Here is a 12,632-nt window from a genome sequence, read left to right on the forward strand (position 1 = left end):
AATAAATCCCAAACTAAGATATATCGCTTTAATGATCTCAGTCACAGAAATGATTGCTGTATTCTGGAGTGCTCTATTAATTTTCTATGGGCGTGTGGAATAGATTAAGTTGTAACACTAATAACACCTCCACACAAGCTTTTATGCCACTCAGTCGCCTCAGTATGATCGGCTGGCTTCTGAGAGGGAGTGTCGTATGATGACCAATCTGGTTGGTAAAATAGTTGGGATCTAGAACTGCCTAGGCAAAAAGTATTGGGCTCTCTCTGTAGGATACTTTCATAGGTTTAACTGAAGTGGGAATGCCCATCTGGAATGGTGCAGGCATTATTCCATGGGCTGGAGTCCTAGACCAAATGTAAAAGAGTAAGGTGAACTGAACACCAACATTCAACCCTCCGTTCCCTGACTGCTGATTCAGTGTGACAAGCCATTCATATTCTTGCTGCTCCGACTTCCTACTCAACCAGACCATACTCTCAAACTGGAGGTAAAATAAACCTGTTCTTTCTTGTGTGGGTTTTACTCTGACATTTTTAGCTCGGCAGCGATCACAGAAACAAAGATTTGTCTGTGAGTGAAACTGTTCCAGACTTCAGGCAGATAATAAAAGGCTTGCAATAATATGCCCCAGAATTCCAAAAATGTCCCCTTTACTATTTTCATCAAGCTAGCCTGGATAACATGTGGGAACTAGTATGCCCACTGATAATGTAAGGAGTAGTATGTGGGGCTGAAGAAAATACACTGAAGATGGTTATCACTTAAAATTATCACCTCCAGAAGCTTTATTTGACTCAATTCTGGAAAACAAACAATCAAACAACAACAAAGACAGCTTTGTCTTTAAACTTGTCCTCTAATTTGATAACCACACTGGAATGTTTTGAGGCAAAATTGACACTAAATATGAAATCACAGACACTTCTCAGGAAGGAACTGGTAGATAGGCATGTGGGCATGTGCAAGCATGTGTGTGTTTCGTAATTTATCATTATTAGCTCTTACTCATCTTTCAATGATCTTCTTTGTGATGCTGGGCTGGTTGTTATTCTGAAAGTTTTCCTTTGAATTCTGGACTTCTACTATACTGTCTTTAGGCAGGGACTAGAAGAAGGCCAGCATCAATGACAACAGAAGGGTGTGAACCTTTTTTTGATGGTTCCAGTGCTACAGCTTTTGCCCAAATGAATAGGTCTGTGTTTAGTTTACACTCACAATTCAGCCAAAGATAAGCTTGAACTTCTTATCTTCTTGCCTTTACCTACAAAATCCTGGGACTATAGGAGTGCTCCATCTCGCCCATTCTATGAAGAACTGAGGATGGACCCAGGGCTGAATGCATGTAAAGCAAGCAGTTTATCAACTGAGCTACATTCCAGCTCAAATAAATAACCTTTATTTTCTTTACAGTTTCTGTCATGGTTAGTCTTCATCGCCATCTTGAAGGGATATAAAATTAGCATAGAAACCATCCTTTAGATATAACTATGAAGGTATTTATTTAACATGACAAGAAGATGTTCCCTGAATGTGCATAATGCCATCCTCTGGGCTGGGGCAGTAGACTGAATAAAATGAGCAAGTGAGCTGAGATCCCACGTACACTTTTCTCCACCTCATGATTGTGGGTCTAATATGATGAGCTGCCACTCGGTCCTGACACCAGTCTTCCCTGACATGTTGAATGGTTTCTCAAATTAAGGTAAAATAAATGGCTTCCTTCTTCAATTGCTTTCAATTGCAGGTGTTTTGCCATAACAACAAGAAATGACACTAATACAAGAACTGATAAATATTGAAGAAAATACCTTAATTATTGTCTTTTTTTTAAAGATTTATTTATTTATTATATGTAAGTACACTGTAGCTGTCCTCAGACACTCCAGAAGAGGGCATCAGATCTTGTTATGGATGGTTGTGAGCCACCATGTGGTTGCTGGGATTTGAACTCGGGACCTTTGGAAGAGCAGTCGGGTGCTCTTACCCACTGAGCCATCTCACCAGCCCCCCTTAATTATTGTCTTGACTTAATTTATTTATGCATGCTTCTTTTTTCTGTTTTATTGGATATTTTCTTTATTTACATTTCAAATGTTATCCCCTTTCCTGGTTTCCCTCTGAAAAACACTCTCCCCTTATCTCCTCCCACCTCCCCCTGCTCACTAACCCATCCACTCATGCTTCCTGACCCTGGCATTCCCCCACACTGGGGCATAGAGGCTCCATAGGACAAAGGGCCTCTCCTCTCACTGATGAGCAACTAGGCCATCCTCTGCTCCATATGCAGCTGGAGCCATGAGTCCCACCATGTGCACTCTTTGGTTAGTGGTTTAGTCCCTGGGAGCTCTGGGGGTACTGGCTAGTTAATATTGTTGTTCCCCCTATGGGGCTGCAAACCCCTTCAGCTCCTCGGGTCCTTTCTCTAGCTCCTTAATTGGGGATCCTATGGTCAGTCCAATGGATGACTGTGAGCAACCACCTCTGTATTTGTGAGGCACTGGCACAGCCTCCCTGGAGGCAGCTATATCAGGCTCCTGTCAGCAAGTACCTGTTGGCATCCAGAACAGTGTCTGGGTTTGGTGATTGTAAATGGGATGGATCCTCAGGTGAGTCAGTCTCTAGATGGTCATTTCTTCAGTCCCTACTCCACTCTTTCTCTCTGTACCTCCTTCATGGGTGTTTTATTCCCCCATTCTAAGATGGATAGAAGTATCCACACTGTTCTTTCTTTTTCTTGAGATTCAGGTGGTTTGTGAATTATATCTTGGCTATTCTGAGCTTCTGGGCTAAGATCCACTTATAAGTGAGTGCATATCATGTGTGTTCTTTTGTTATTGGGTTAACTCACTAAGAATGATATCCTCCAGATCCATACATTTGTCTAGAAATTTCATGAATTCATTGTTTTTGACAGTTGAGTAGTACTCCATTGTGTAAATTTACCACATTTTCTATATCCATTCCTCTGTTGAGGGACACCAGGGTTCTTTCCAGCTTCTGGCTATTATAAATAAGGCTGCTATGAACATAGTGGAGCATGTGTCCTTATTACATGTTATGTTATTTTCTGGGTATATGCCCAGGAGTGGTATTGCTGGGTCCTCATGTAATACTATGTCCAATTTTCTGAGAAACCAGCAAACTGATTTCCAGTGAGGTTGTACCAGCTTGCAATCCCATCAGCAATGGAGGAGTGTTCCTCTTTCTCCACATCCTTGACAGCATCTTCTGTCACCTGTGATTTTTATCTTAGCCATCCAGACTGGTGTAAGGTGGAATCTCAGGGTTGTTTTTATTTGTTTTCCCTGATTACTAAGGATCTTGAACATTCTTTTAGGAGCTTTTCAGCCATTCATTATTCCTCAGTTGAGAATTATTTGTTTAGCTCTATACCCCAGTTTTAATAGGGTAATTTGTTTCTCTGGTGTCTAACATCTTGAGTTCTTTGTATATATTGGATATTAGCCCTCTACTGGATGTCAGATTGGTGAAGATCTTTTCCCAATCTGTTGGTGGCCTTTTTTCTTATTGACTGTGCCTTTTGCCTTACAGAAACTTTGCAATTTTATGGGGTCCCATTTGTAGATTCTTGATCTTACAGCACAAGCCATTGCTGTTCTGTTCAGGAATTTTCTCCCTGTGCCCATACGTTTGAGGCTCTTCCCCACTTTCTCTTCTATAAGTTTCAGTGTCTCTGGTTTCATGTGAAGGTTCTTGATTCATTTAGACTTGAGCTTTAGACAAGAAGATAAGAATGGGTCCATTTGCCTTCTTCTATATGCTAACTACTAGTTGAACCAGCACCATTTGTTGAAAATGCTGTCTATTTTTTTTTCTATTTTTTTCCACTGAATGTTTTTAGCTCATTTGTCAAAGTTGAAGTGACCATAGGTGTGTGGGTTTATTTCTGAGCCTTCAATTCTGTTCCATCAATCTACCTGCCTGTCACTGTACCAATACCATGCAGTTTTTATCACAATTGCTCTGTAGTACAGCTTGAGGTCAGGGATGGTGATTCCCTCAGAAGTACTTTTATTATTGAGAATAGTTTTCACTATCCTGTGTTTTGTGTTATTCCAGGTAAATTTGGAAATTGCTCTTTATAAATCTATGATGAATTGAGTTGAAATTTTGCTAGGAATTTCATTGAATAGGTAGATAGCTTTTTGGCAAGATGACGACTTTTACTATATTAATCCTGCCAATACATGAGCATGGGAGATCATTTCATTTTCTGAGATCTTCTTTGATTTCTTCCTTCAGAGACTTGAAGTGCTTATCATGCAGATCTTTCACTTGTTTGTCAGATTCACAAATATATTTTATATTATTAGTGACTACTGTGAAGGGTGTTGTTTCCGTAATTTCTTTCTCAGCCTGTGTATCCTTTGTGTAGAGGAATGCCACTGATTTGTTTGAATTAATTTTATATCCAGCCACTTTGCTGAAGTTGTGTATAAAGTTTAGGATTTCTCTGGTGGAATTTTTGAGGTCACTTAAGTATACTATCATATCATCTGCAAATAGTGACATTTTGACTTCTTCCTTTCCAATTTGTATTCCTTTGATCTCCTTTTGTTGTCTAATTGCTCTGGCTAGGACTTCAAGTACTATATTGATTAGGTAGGGGGAGAGTAGGCAGCCTTGTCTAGTCCCTGATTTTAGTGGGATTGCTTCAAGTTTCTATTTAGTTTATTGTTGGCTACGGTTTGCTCTATATTGCTTTTACTATGCTTAGGTATGGGCCTTGAATTCCTGATTTCAAAGACGTTTATCATGAAGGGGTTGATCAACTTTGTCAAATGCTTTCTCAGCATCTAATGAGATGATCATGTGTTTTTGTCTTTGAGTTTGTTTATATAGTGGATTACATTGGTGGATTTCCACATATTAAACCATTCCTGCATCCCTGGTATGAAGACTACTTATTGATGATGGATGATCCTTTTAATGTGTTCTTGGATTCCGATTGCAAGAAGGTTTTTTGTTTGTTTGTTTGTTTGTTTGTTTGTTTTTTGTTTTTTTGTTTTTTTGTTTTTCGAGACAGGGTTTCTCTCTATAGCCCTGGCTGTCCTGAAACTCACTTTGTAGACCAGGCTGGCCTCGAANTCAGAAATCAGCCTGCCTCTGCCTCCCAAATGCTGGGATTAAAGGCATCTGCCACCACTGCCTGGCCCAATTGTAAGAAATTTATTGAGTATTTTTGCATCGATATTCATAAGGGAAAATAGTCTGAAGTTCTTTTTCTTTGTTTGGTCTTTGTGTGGTTTAGGTATCAGAGTAACTGTGGCTTCATAGAATGAATCGGGTAGATTACCTTCTGTTTCTATTTTGTGGAATAGTTTGAGGAGTATTAGCATTAGGTCTTCTTTGGAGGTTTGATAGAACTCCGCACTAAACCCTTCAGGTCCTAGGCATTTTTTGGTTGTGAGATTATTAACAACAGTGTCTATTCCTTTAGGGGATATGGGACTGTTTAGGTCATTAATCTGATCCTGATTTTACTTTGGTACCGTCTAGAAATTTGTCCATTTCATCCAAGTTTTCCATTTGTGTTGAGTATAGTTTTTGTAGTAGGAACTGATTTTTTTTTTTTTTTTTTTTTTGGATTTCCTCAGTTTCTGTTGTTATGTCTCCCTTTTCATTTCTGATTTTGTCCATTAGGATGCGATCTCTGTGCCCTCTAGTTAGTCTGGCTAACAGTTTGTCTATTTTGTTGATTTTTTTTTTTTTTTTTCAAATAACAAGCTCCCGGTTTGGTTGATCCCTTGTATACTTCTTTTTTGTTCCACTTGGTTGATTTCAGCCCTGAGTTTGATTATTTCCTGCTGATTACTCCTCTTGCTTGAATTTGCTTCTTTTTGTTCTAGAGATTTCAGGTGTGCTGTCAAGCTGCTAGTGTATGCTCTCTCTAGTTTCTTTTTGGAGGCACTCAGAGCTATGTGCTTTCCTCTTATGCCTGCTTTCATTGTGTCCCATAAGTGTGGGTATGTTGTGGCTTCATTTTCATTAAATTCTAAAAAGTCTTTAATTTCTGGCATTTGTGTTCTCTTTGGCTCTGTATGACATCTGCCCCAGACCTTATGGCTTTCATGGTCTCTGGGGAGAAGTCTAGTGTAATTCTGATAGTTCTTCCTTTATATTTTACTTGACCATTTTCCCTTACTGCTTTTAATATTCTTTCTTTGTTTTGTACATTTGGTGTTCTGATTATTATATGAAGTGAAGAATTTCTTTTCTGGTCCAAAGTATTTGGAGTTCTGTAGGCTACGTGTATGTTTATGGGCATCTCTTTCTTTATGTTAGGGAAGTTTTCTTCTATTATTTTGTTGAAGATATTTACTGGCCCTTTAAGTTGGAAATCTTCCTTCTCATCTATCCCTATTATCCTTAAGTTTGGTCTTCTCTTTGTGACCTGGATTTCCTGCATGTTTTGGGTTAGGATCTTTTTTGCATTTTGCATTTTCTTAGATTGTTCTGTCAGTGTTTTCTATGGTATCTTCTGTACCTAAGATCTATGGTATCTTCTGCAATCTTCTATCTCTTGTATTCTGTTGGTAATGCTTGCATCTATGGCTCCTGACTTCTTTCCTAGGTTTTCCATCTCCAGAGTTGTCTCCCTTTGTGATTTCTTTATTTTTTCTACTTCCATTTTTATATTCTTGTTTTGTTCAATTCCTTTACCTATTTGCACTTGTTCTGTAATTCTTTAAGGGATTTTTGTGTTTCCACTTTTACGGTTTCTACCTGTTTCACTGTGTTCTCCTGTATTTCTTTAAGGGAGTTATTTATATCCTGCTTATAGTCCTCCATCACCATCATGAGTATTGACTTTAGATCCATATGTTGCTTTTCTGGTGTGAGATATTGTATCCAAGACTTGCTATTGTGGGAGGGTTGGGTTCTGATGATGCCAAGTAACCTTGGTTTTTGTTGCGTCTGTTCTTATGCTTGCCTCCAGCCATCTGATAATCTCAAGTGCTCCATGCCCTCAATATATCTGATTGGAGCCTGTCCTTCCTGTAATCCCAGTTGAGACATAACTTCTCAGAGTCCAGCTTTCTCTGTGATCATGTGATTCTGGGTTCCTGTGATCCTGAGATTCTGGGTGTGTCAGAGTTCTTGGCAATCAAGCTTCCTCTTAGATCCTGAGATCCTGATGTGACCAAGCTCCTGGGATCCTGGAATACTGGAACCCTAAGATTCTGGGTGTGTTGGAGCACCTTGAAGTGGTGCCTCCTCTGGGGGCCATGGGGCTGTCTGCTGAGTTCTAAACCAAGGCAGACTATTGCTGACTGGAAAGAACCTAAGCCAGTGGTCAGGTAGGGTTCCTGTGTCCCTGCTCCTGCTAGCCCCAGGCACTCCTGGTCTTGTTGGATCAGATGTTGTGTTCCACTCACCAGTGATCCTAAGGTCGTGGGTGTGCTACAGCACCTGGGGAGTGGAGAGTCCTTTCTGCATGCTTCTTTAGTATAGAGAAAACTACTTTCAGAAAAAGCCTGTGTGTGTGTGTGTGTGTGTGTGTGTGTGTGTGTATGTCTGTGTGTCTGTTTAACATGTACACAGAAAGACTGTTCTATTGTCTCTATATAATCATTTGTACTTTTTCCTCACACTTTATGTTTGACAAAGGCTATTTAATATAATGGGAAACAGGTTCTAGGATTATATACCACATGTAAACTTTATCATAGAAAATTAATTACTTAAGCCTCATGTGTTAAAAGCTAGGGAACCATTAGGTCTTATAGATCTAACTATTCCTGTATAGAGGACCACTTGAAGCTAAAATAAAAATGGAACTATTAATGTTGGCAATTAAAAAATATACATGAAGTCAAATGTGCTTCTTAATAACCATCACCATCATCATCATAAATCAGCACCTCCCCATTCTCTCAAATGTTTCCTAGATGCCAGTTTTGCCTCCTGAAAATCCCGTGAATTTTACTGACAGATATTTCCCTCTGTAAAGTTTCACCCTGCTGTAAGCTTTTCTTTCCACTTTGTTTTCTTTGTCCTCCACTCTTTTCAACAACAACAAAGCATGCTCAGCCAGGTGATTCTTTTTGTCACAGAGGCCACTTGGAGGGGCTGCCATTTTTCTTCTTCCGTCTTCATAAGAGCAGGAGCAAGTACTGCAGTGACTCAACAAACGCTCTGATGGTTCCTTTATGAAAAGTCCTGGATTTCTTTCATGTGAGATGTGTTTATTTAAAAGCATTTAAAATTGATATTGTCAGACACCCTGTTGCTAGAGTCTGCCACTTCATTACTCCAGGGCAGCAGGGCCCTCCTAGGTTCCATAGAAGATTACAGCAGCAGGAGGCAGGGGGGCATAATTTGAAAAATAGAATCTAATGATTTTGTTGTTTTCAGTTGGCAGGAGGAGGGCTCCCTACAGATGCACAAGCCTAGATCAGCAAAGGTGTAGGTGATTTGTAACACACCGTCATAAACCTGTGGGAATACAGGGTGGGATTTGAGGGAGATTAAATAAGACACAGGGATAAGAAAAGGTATTTTATAGAGATAAAGGGAGAAAATATATGAAGACAAAAAAGAACTAGTTTGAGAAAGAAGGATATCGCTTCAGAGACTAACATGCTAATTTGATACTGTTTATTACATTTGCTTTTCATTTTATCTGTATTTTTTTTTTTTTGGTTATTAAGATGAACCAATTTTATGTGTGCCTTTGTTGATACCTGTTTGTAACAATTAAAAACATATTATTTAGGCTGAAAAACTATCATTAATCCTAACTTTAGTCATATATGAGATACCTTCTTACTAAAATTTACCATCTTCCTATGCCTTACATGATTAATACCAATTAAAGGCCCACAATACATTTACTAGGAAAACATAGTTGAAAATCTGCATGCAGTAATTTGGGAAACTTTCAGTGTCTTTTTGGCTAGCAAGGTGTTGCAGGATGGACTCCATGCAAAAATTAAGAGGAATAGATGATTGACATAGGAGCTGTAGTTGGAACAATCTCTTCTGAGACTGGTAGTTACCATCATCACTTATAAAGCTATTCAGGAAATATCTCTTCAAGCCTTATTCCCAAGAAACATACCCAACTTGAGCCAAGATTAACAGGATTCCCTATATTTCTGCCAGCTGGGATATCTAAGTAGTTTCATGTCTTAGCTAGGGTTATACTTCTATGAAGAGATGCCATGACCAAGTTAATTCTTACAGGGACATTTAATTGGGCCTGGCTTGCAGGTTCAGAGGTTAAGTCTATTGTCATCAAGGCAGGACCATAATGGCATATAGGCTGTCATGGTACAGGAGAAGCTGAGAGTTCTACATCTTTATCTGAAGGCTGCTAGCAAAATACTGGCTTCCAGGTAGCTAGGATGATGGTCATAAACCCCACAGCTACAGTGACACACCTATACCAACAAGGCAATATCTCATATGCCAATCCCTGGGCTGAACATATACAACCCATCACACTTCAGTACTCAGATTGGCTTACGTTCTTGATCATAAGCTTATCTATTATCTGTAGCTACGAGTCATATATTCAAATCTTAAAACTAAACTCAACCTCAGGGCCCCAGGAACAATCTAGATATAAAGAATTTCTCTTTAACTAAATAATGAGTTAGTTTGGACCATCCATTTAATTTATATCCTGTTCAAATGGCTCCAGAAAAACAAAAATATTCGCCAATTGTTTGCTTCTTTATTTGTTCCTTGATAATTTGATACACACTTATGACACATTTTGGATGCTCTAGTCTACCTCATCAACAATTTCAGTCTATCCCCATCCTAGTCATATTAACCCTAAATTCATGATTTAAAGTTTTGTGACCTCCACTTAGTTTAGGCAGGTCATTTGTGAGATCACTGAGTAGAACTGTCACTTAGAGAGTACTGGGGTCACCAGTGGCTATAAATTGAAGGTAATAATTTCCCTCTCCATTAATCTATCAATGGCTAATAGTTAAAAAGTAAGGGGTAGAGCCTCTGAGTCATTCCTCCATCCATTCCAGTTTACTGGGATATTCTTGTCCAAAACAGTATAGGCATTTGCAGCTGCTTTGAGCTACTGAATGCAGTGGCTGTCTTGTTCAGATGGTGGCATTTTCATAGCCTTTCTCCTATCTTCTTATGCTTATGTTCTTTCTGTCCTATCTTCCCACTGTTCCCCGAGCCTTAGAGGAGATGGTATGAACATCTTTCCTAAACCGCAGCATTCATTCATCACCTGCTTTCAGTACCTTGGTCAACTATGTGTCTGCATTCATCAGAAATAGAGGCTTCTTTCAGCAGGGCTAAGAGTAGCAGTTATCTACAGATGCAAATCTAAGCATTTAGAAGGCAGGTTGACACTGTTTGATTTAACTAAGCAGTATTATTTAGTCACCTCTAGGAGCCTATGACCTTCGATGCCATGGATTTTTGACAAAGTTTACAATATCAGTCGTTAGTTCTCTACTATGAAGTGGGATTCAAATTTAATCAGAGTGAGATTGGTTACCACCATAATAAAATGCTATTATTTCATGAGAGTGGGCATTTTTTTTTACTGGTACATGAGTCTGTTCACATGGCTCACAACTGAATCAGAAAACTGATGAGTTGGTTTTGTTGTTGTTGTTGTTGTTTTTCTCCCAGGAGCCTGAATAGAGCTATCTGGGACTATGTAGTTTAGAAATACACTATTGCACAAACAATAAAAAAATGAATATTCTCTCAATAACCTTGAAAATTTGTAATAAAAACAAAATAATATTTTAATACATAATACATAGTGTTTACCATGTCTCTTCTTTAAAATTAAAATCTAACTTTTAGAACTGTATGGCAATACTTTCAAACCATCCTTGGAAAATTCGAATCTGGGGCATGTAACTACATTTTCCTAGCATAAGGAAGATATCATAGGGAAATCAATAAAGAATAAAAGGATGATTCTACCAGGGATTGATAGAATATAATGAGTAGAAATATTCATGTGGACAACTGAGTCCTATTGGAGAATGTAAAAGTCCAGTTCTCTGTGGGTACCTAGGTTTTGCTCTTGTTTTGTTTTCATCCTTGGCTGACATTCACAGATGCCATTATCTCTCCATCATTAGCCTCATTGCCAGCCTTCCGTGCCATTTAGCTTTTGAAAATGTTCGTAGCAATCTAAATCTTGACACCTTTCTAGAACATCATTAGTTTTATTATTTACATCTTGTTACACATGCAAAAATTCAATGGAAAGCAATCACAAAAAGAGTCAAGAGTTCCAACAAAAATTTCTTTTGTGTAGTTTTTGTCTCTGTTTAGGATAAGTCTAATGGCATCTAAATGCACCTGTCACATTTAAACATTTAATGTCCCTTTATATAAGAAGAAAAATGTTAGGATACAAAAATAGATGATGCACCTGCTTCCCACCCTCAGAAAAATATTTTTTATGAAAATGTATTTCTCAAAAAGGTGGCTGGTTCAATATAATTATACTAAAATTGCTTTTCTCTATAGTGGTAATAACCATCATAATATACAATTTATATAAAAAATAACCTCATATAGCACCTGTAAAATGAACCGCATAGAAAAAAGCAAACTGTTCGAAAAGTCAACTCAAACTTCATGTGAAATATAAATCTATCAATTTAGGAAGAAAATTAAGTAAATGGAAAGGATATCATGATTGAAGGTTGTAATGGTTAGTTTCCTATGTCTTCTTAGATAAGCTATTATATGCAATTATATCAAAGTCTAATATAGGTATTCCTGTGAAATCATTTGTAGATATAATTTACATTTATGGACTGTTCTTGGTAGTATAAGATGATCTTACCCAAATTAATTAAAAAATATTTGGAATAAAACAGATTTAGGGTAAATGAATTCTGCCTAAAGCCTGGGGTCATCACCCTTGGGGAATTCTAGAGTGTGTCCATGCAGAATAGACATCTTTCCATATTTACATATTTTCTTGCCTTGCTCTGGTTTGGGCTAACTACAATACTCACTTGTTCTGCTCATGGTTCTTATGTTCTCTGCAAATGTGCTGAGGCAGCAACATTGTGTGAGCTGTTTGTCCTCTGCTTTAATTGCTCTTGCTTATGCCCAGGTTTGTTACTGTTTCGGACTTGTTTCGTATCTTTGATAGGATTGTGCAAGCCTTTGACCTCAGCTTATGCGTCCTGTGTTTCTTATTCTTGTTGCTGCTGCTGTTATGATACCAGGGAGAAGCTTGCTTTAAGACAGGAAGGTATGAGGCCCAGAGCAGTGCCATGTGCTCTGTGGCCTTTCCCATTCTGTTGCAGAATCTGGTGTTGCCTGTGGTCTCGGTCCAGCTGAGATGCTTCAATGCTTTATTAAGAATGTCTTGGTCCCCATGAAACCCTACTATACCCAAGTTTACCAGTAAATTTAGGTAAGAATGGGGTTAATGACCCTCATCGTTTATAAAATCAGGAGTGCTGATAAAAGAAGTAAAGCTTTGAAAGGCTCCAGTCCTGCACCTACCCATGTCCATCACTAACTGCTCCCTGGGTCCACTCAAGACGAATATGTTGGCTAAACTTAAGCAAGCTGTGTTAAATGGGAACACGGAACATCACTGTACACATACTTAAGTACCATTTTCAATGTGGCATCAA

At 38.5% G+C, this 12,632-nt stretch overlaps 1 protein-coding gene across 1 annotated transcript; it reads left to right on the top strand.

Moving 5' to 3' along the window:
* Nucleotides 1-12,331: 12,331 nt before the first annotated feature.
* On the top strand, nt 12,332-12,514 carry LOC110323994 (ATP synthase subunit ATP5MPL, mitochondrial-like). Its single transcript, XM_021201382.1, is given in 1 exon segment — nt 12,332-12,514. A coding segment is annotated over 1 exon segment (183 nt).
* The last annotated feature ends 118 nt before the right edge of the window (nt 12,515-12,632 follow it).

The sequence above is a fragment of the Mus pahari genome, chromosome 7 (assembly GCF_900095145.1).
Source record: "Mus pahari chromosome 7, PAHARI_EIJ_v1.1, whole genome shotgun sequence".
Taxonomy (NCBI): Eukaryota; Metazoa; Chordata; class Mammalia; order Rodentia; family Muridae; genus Mus; species Mus pahari.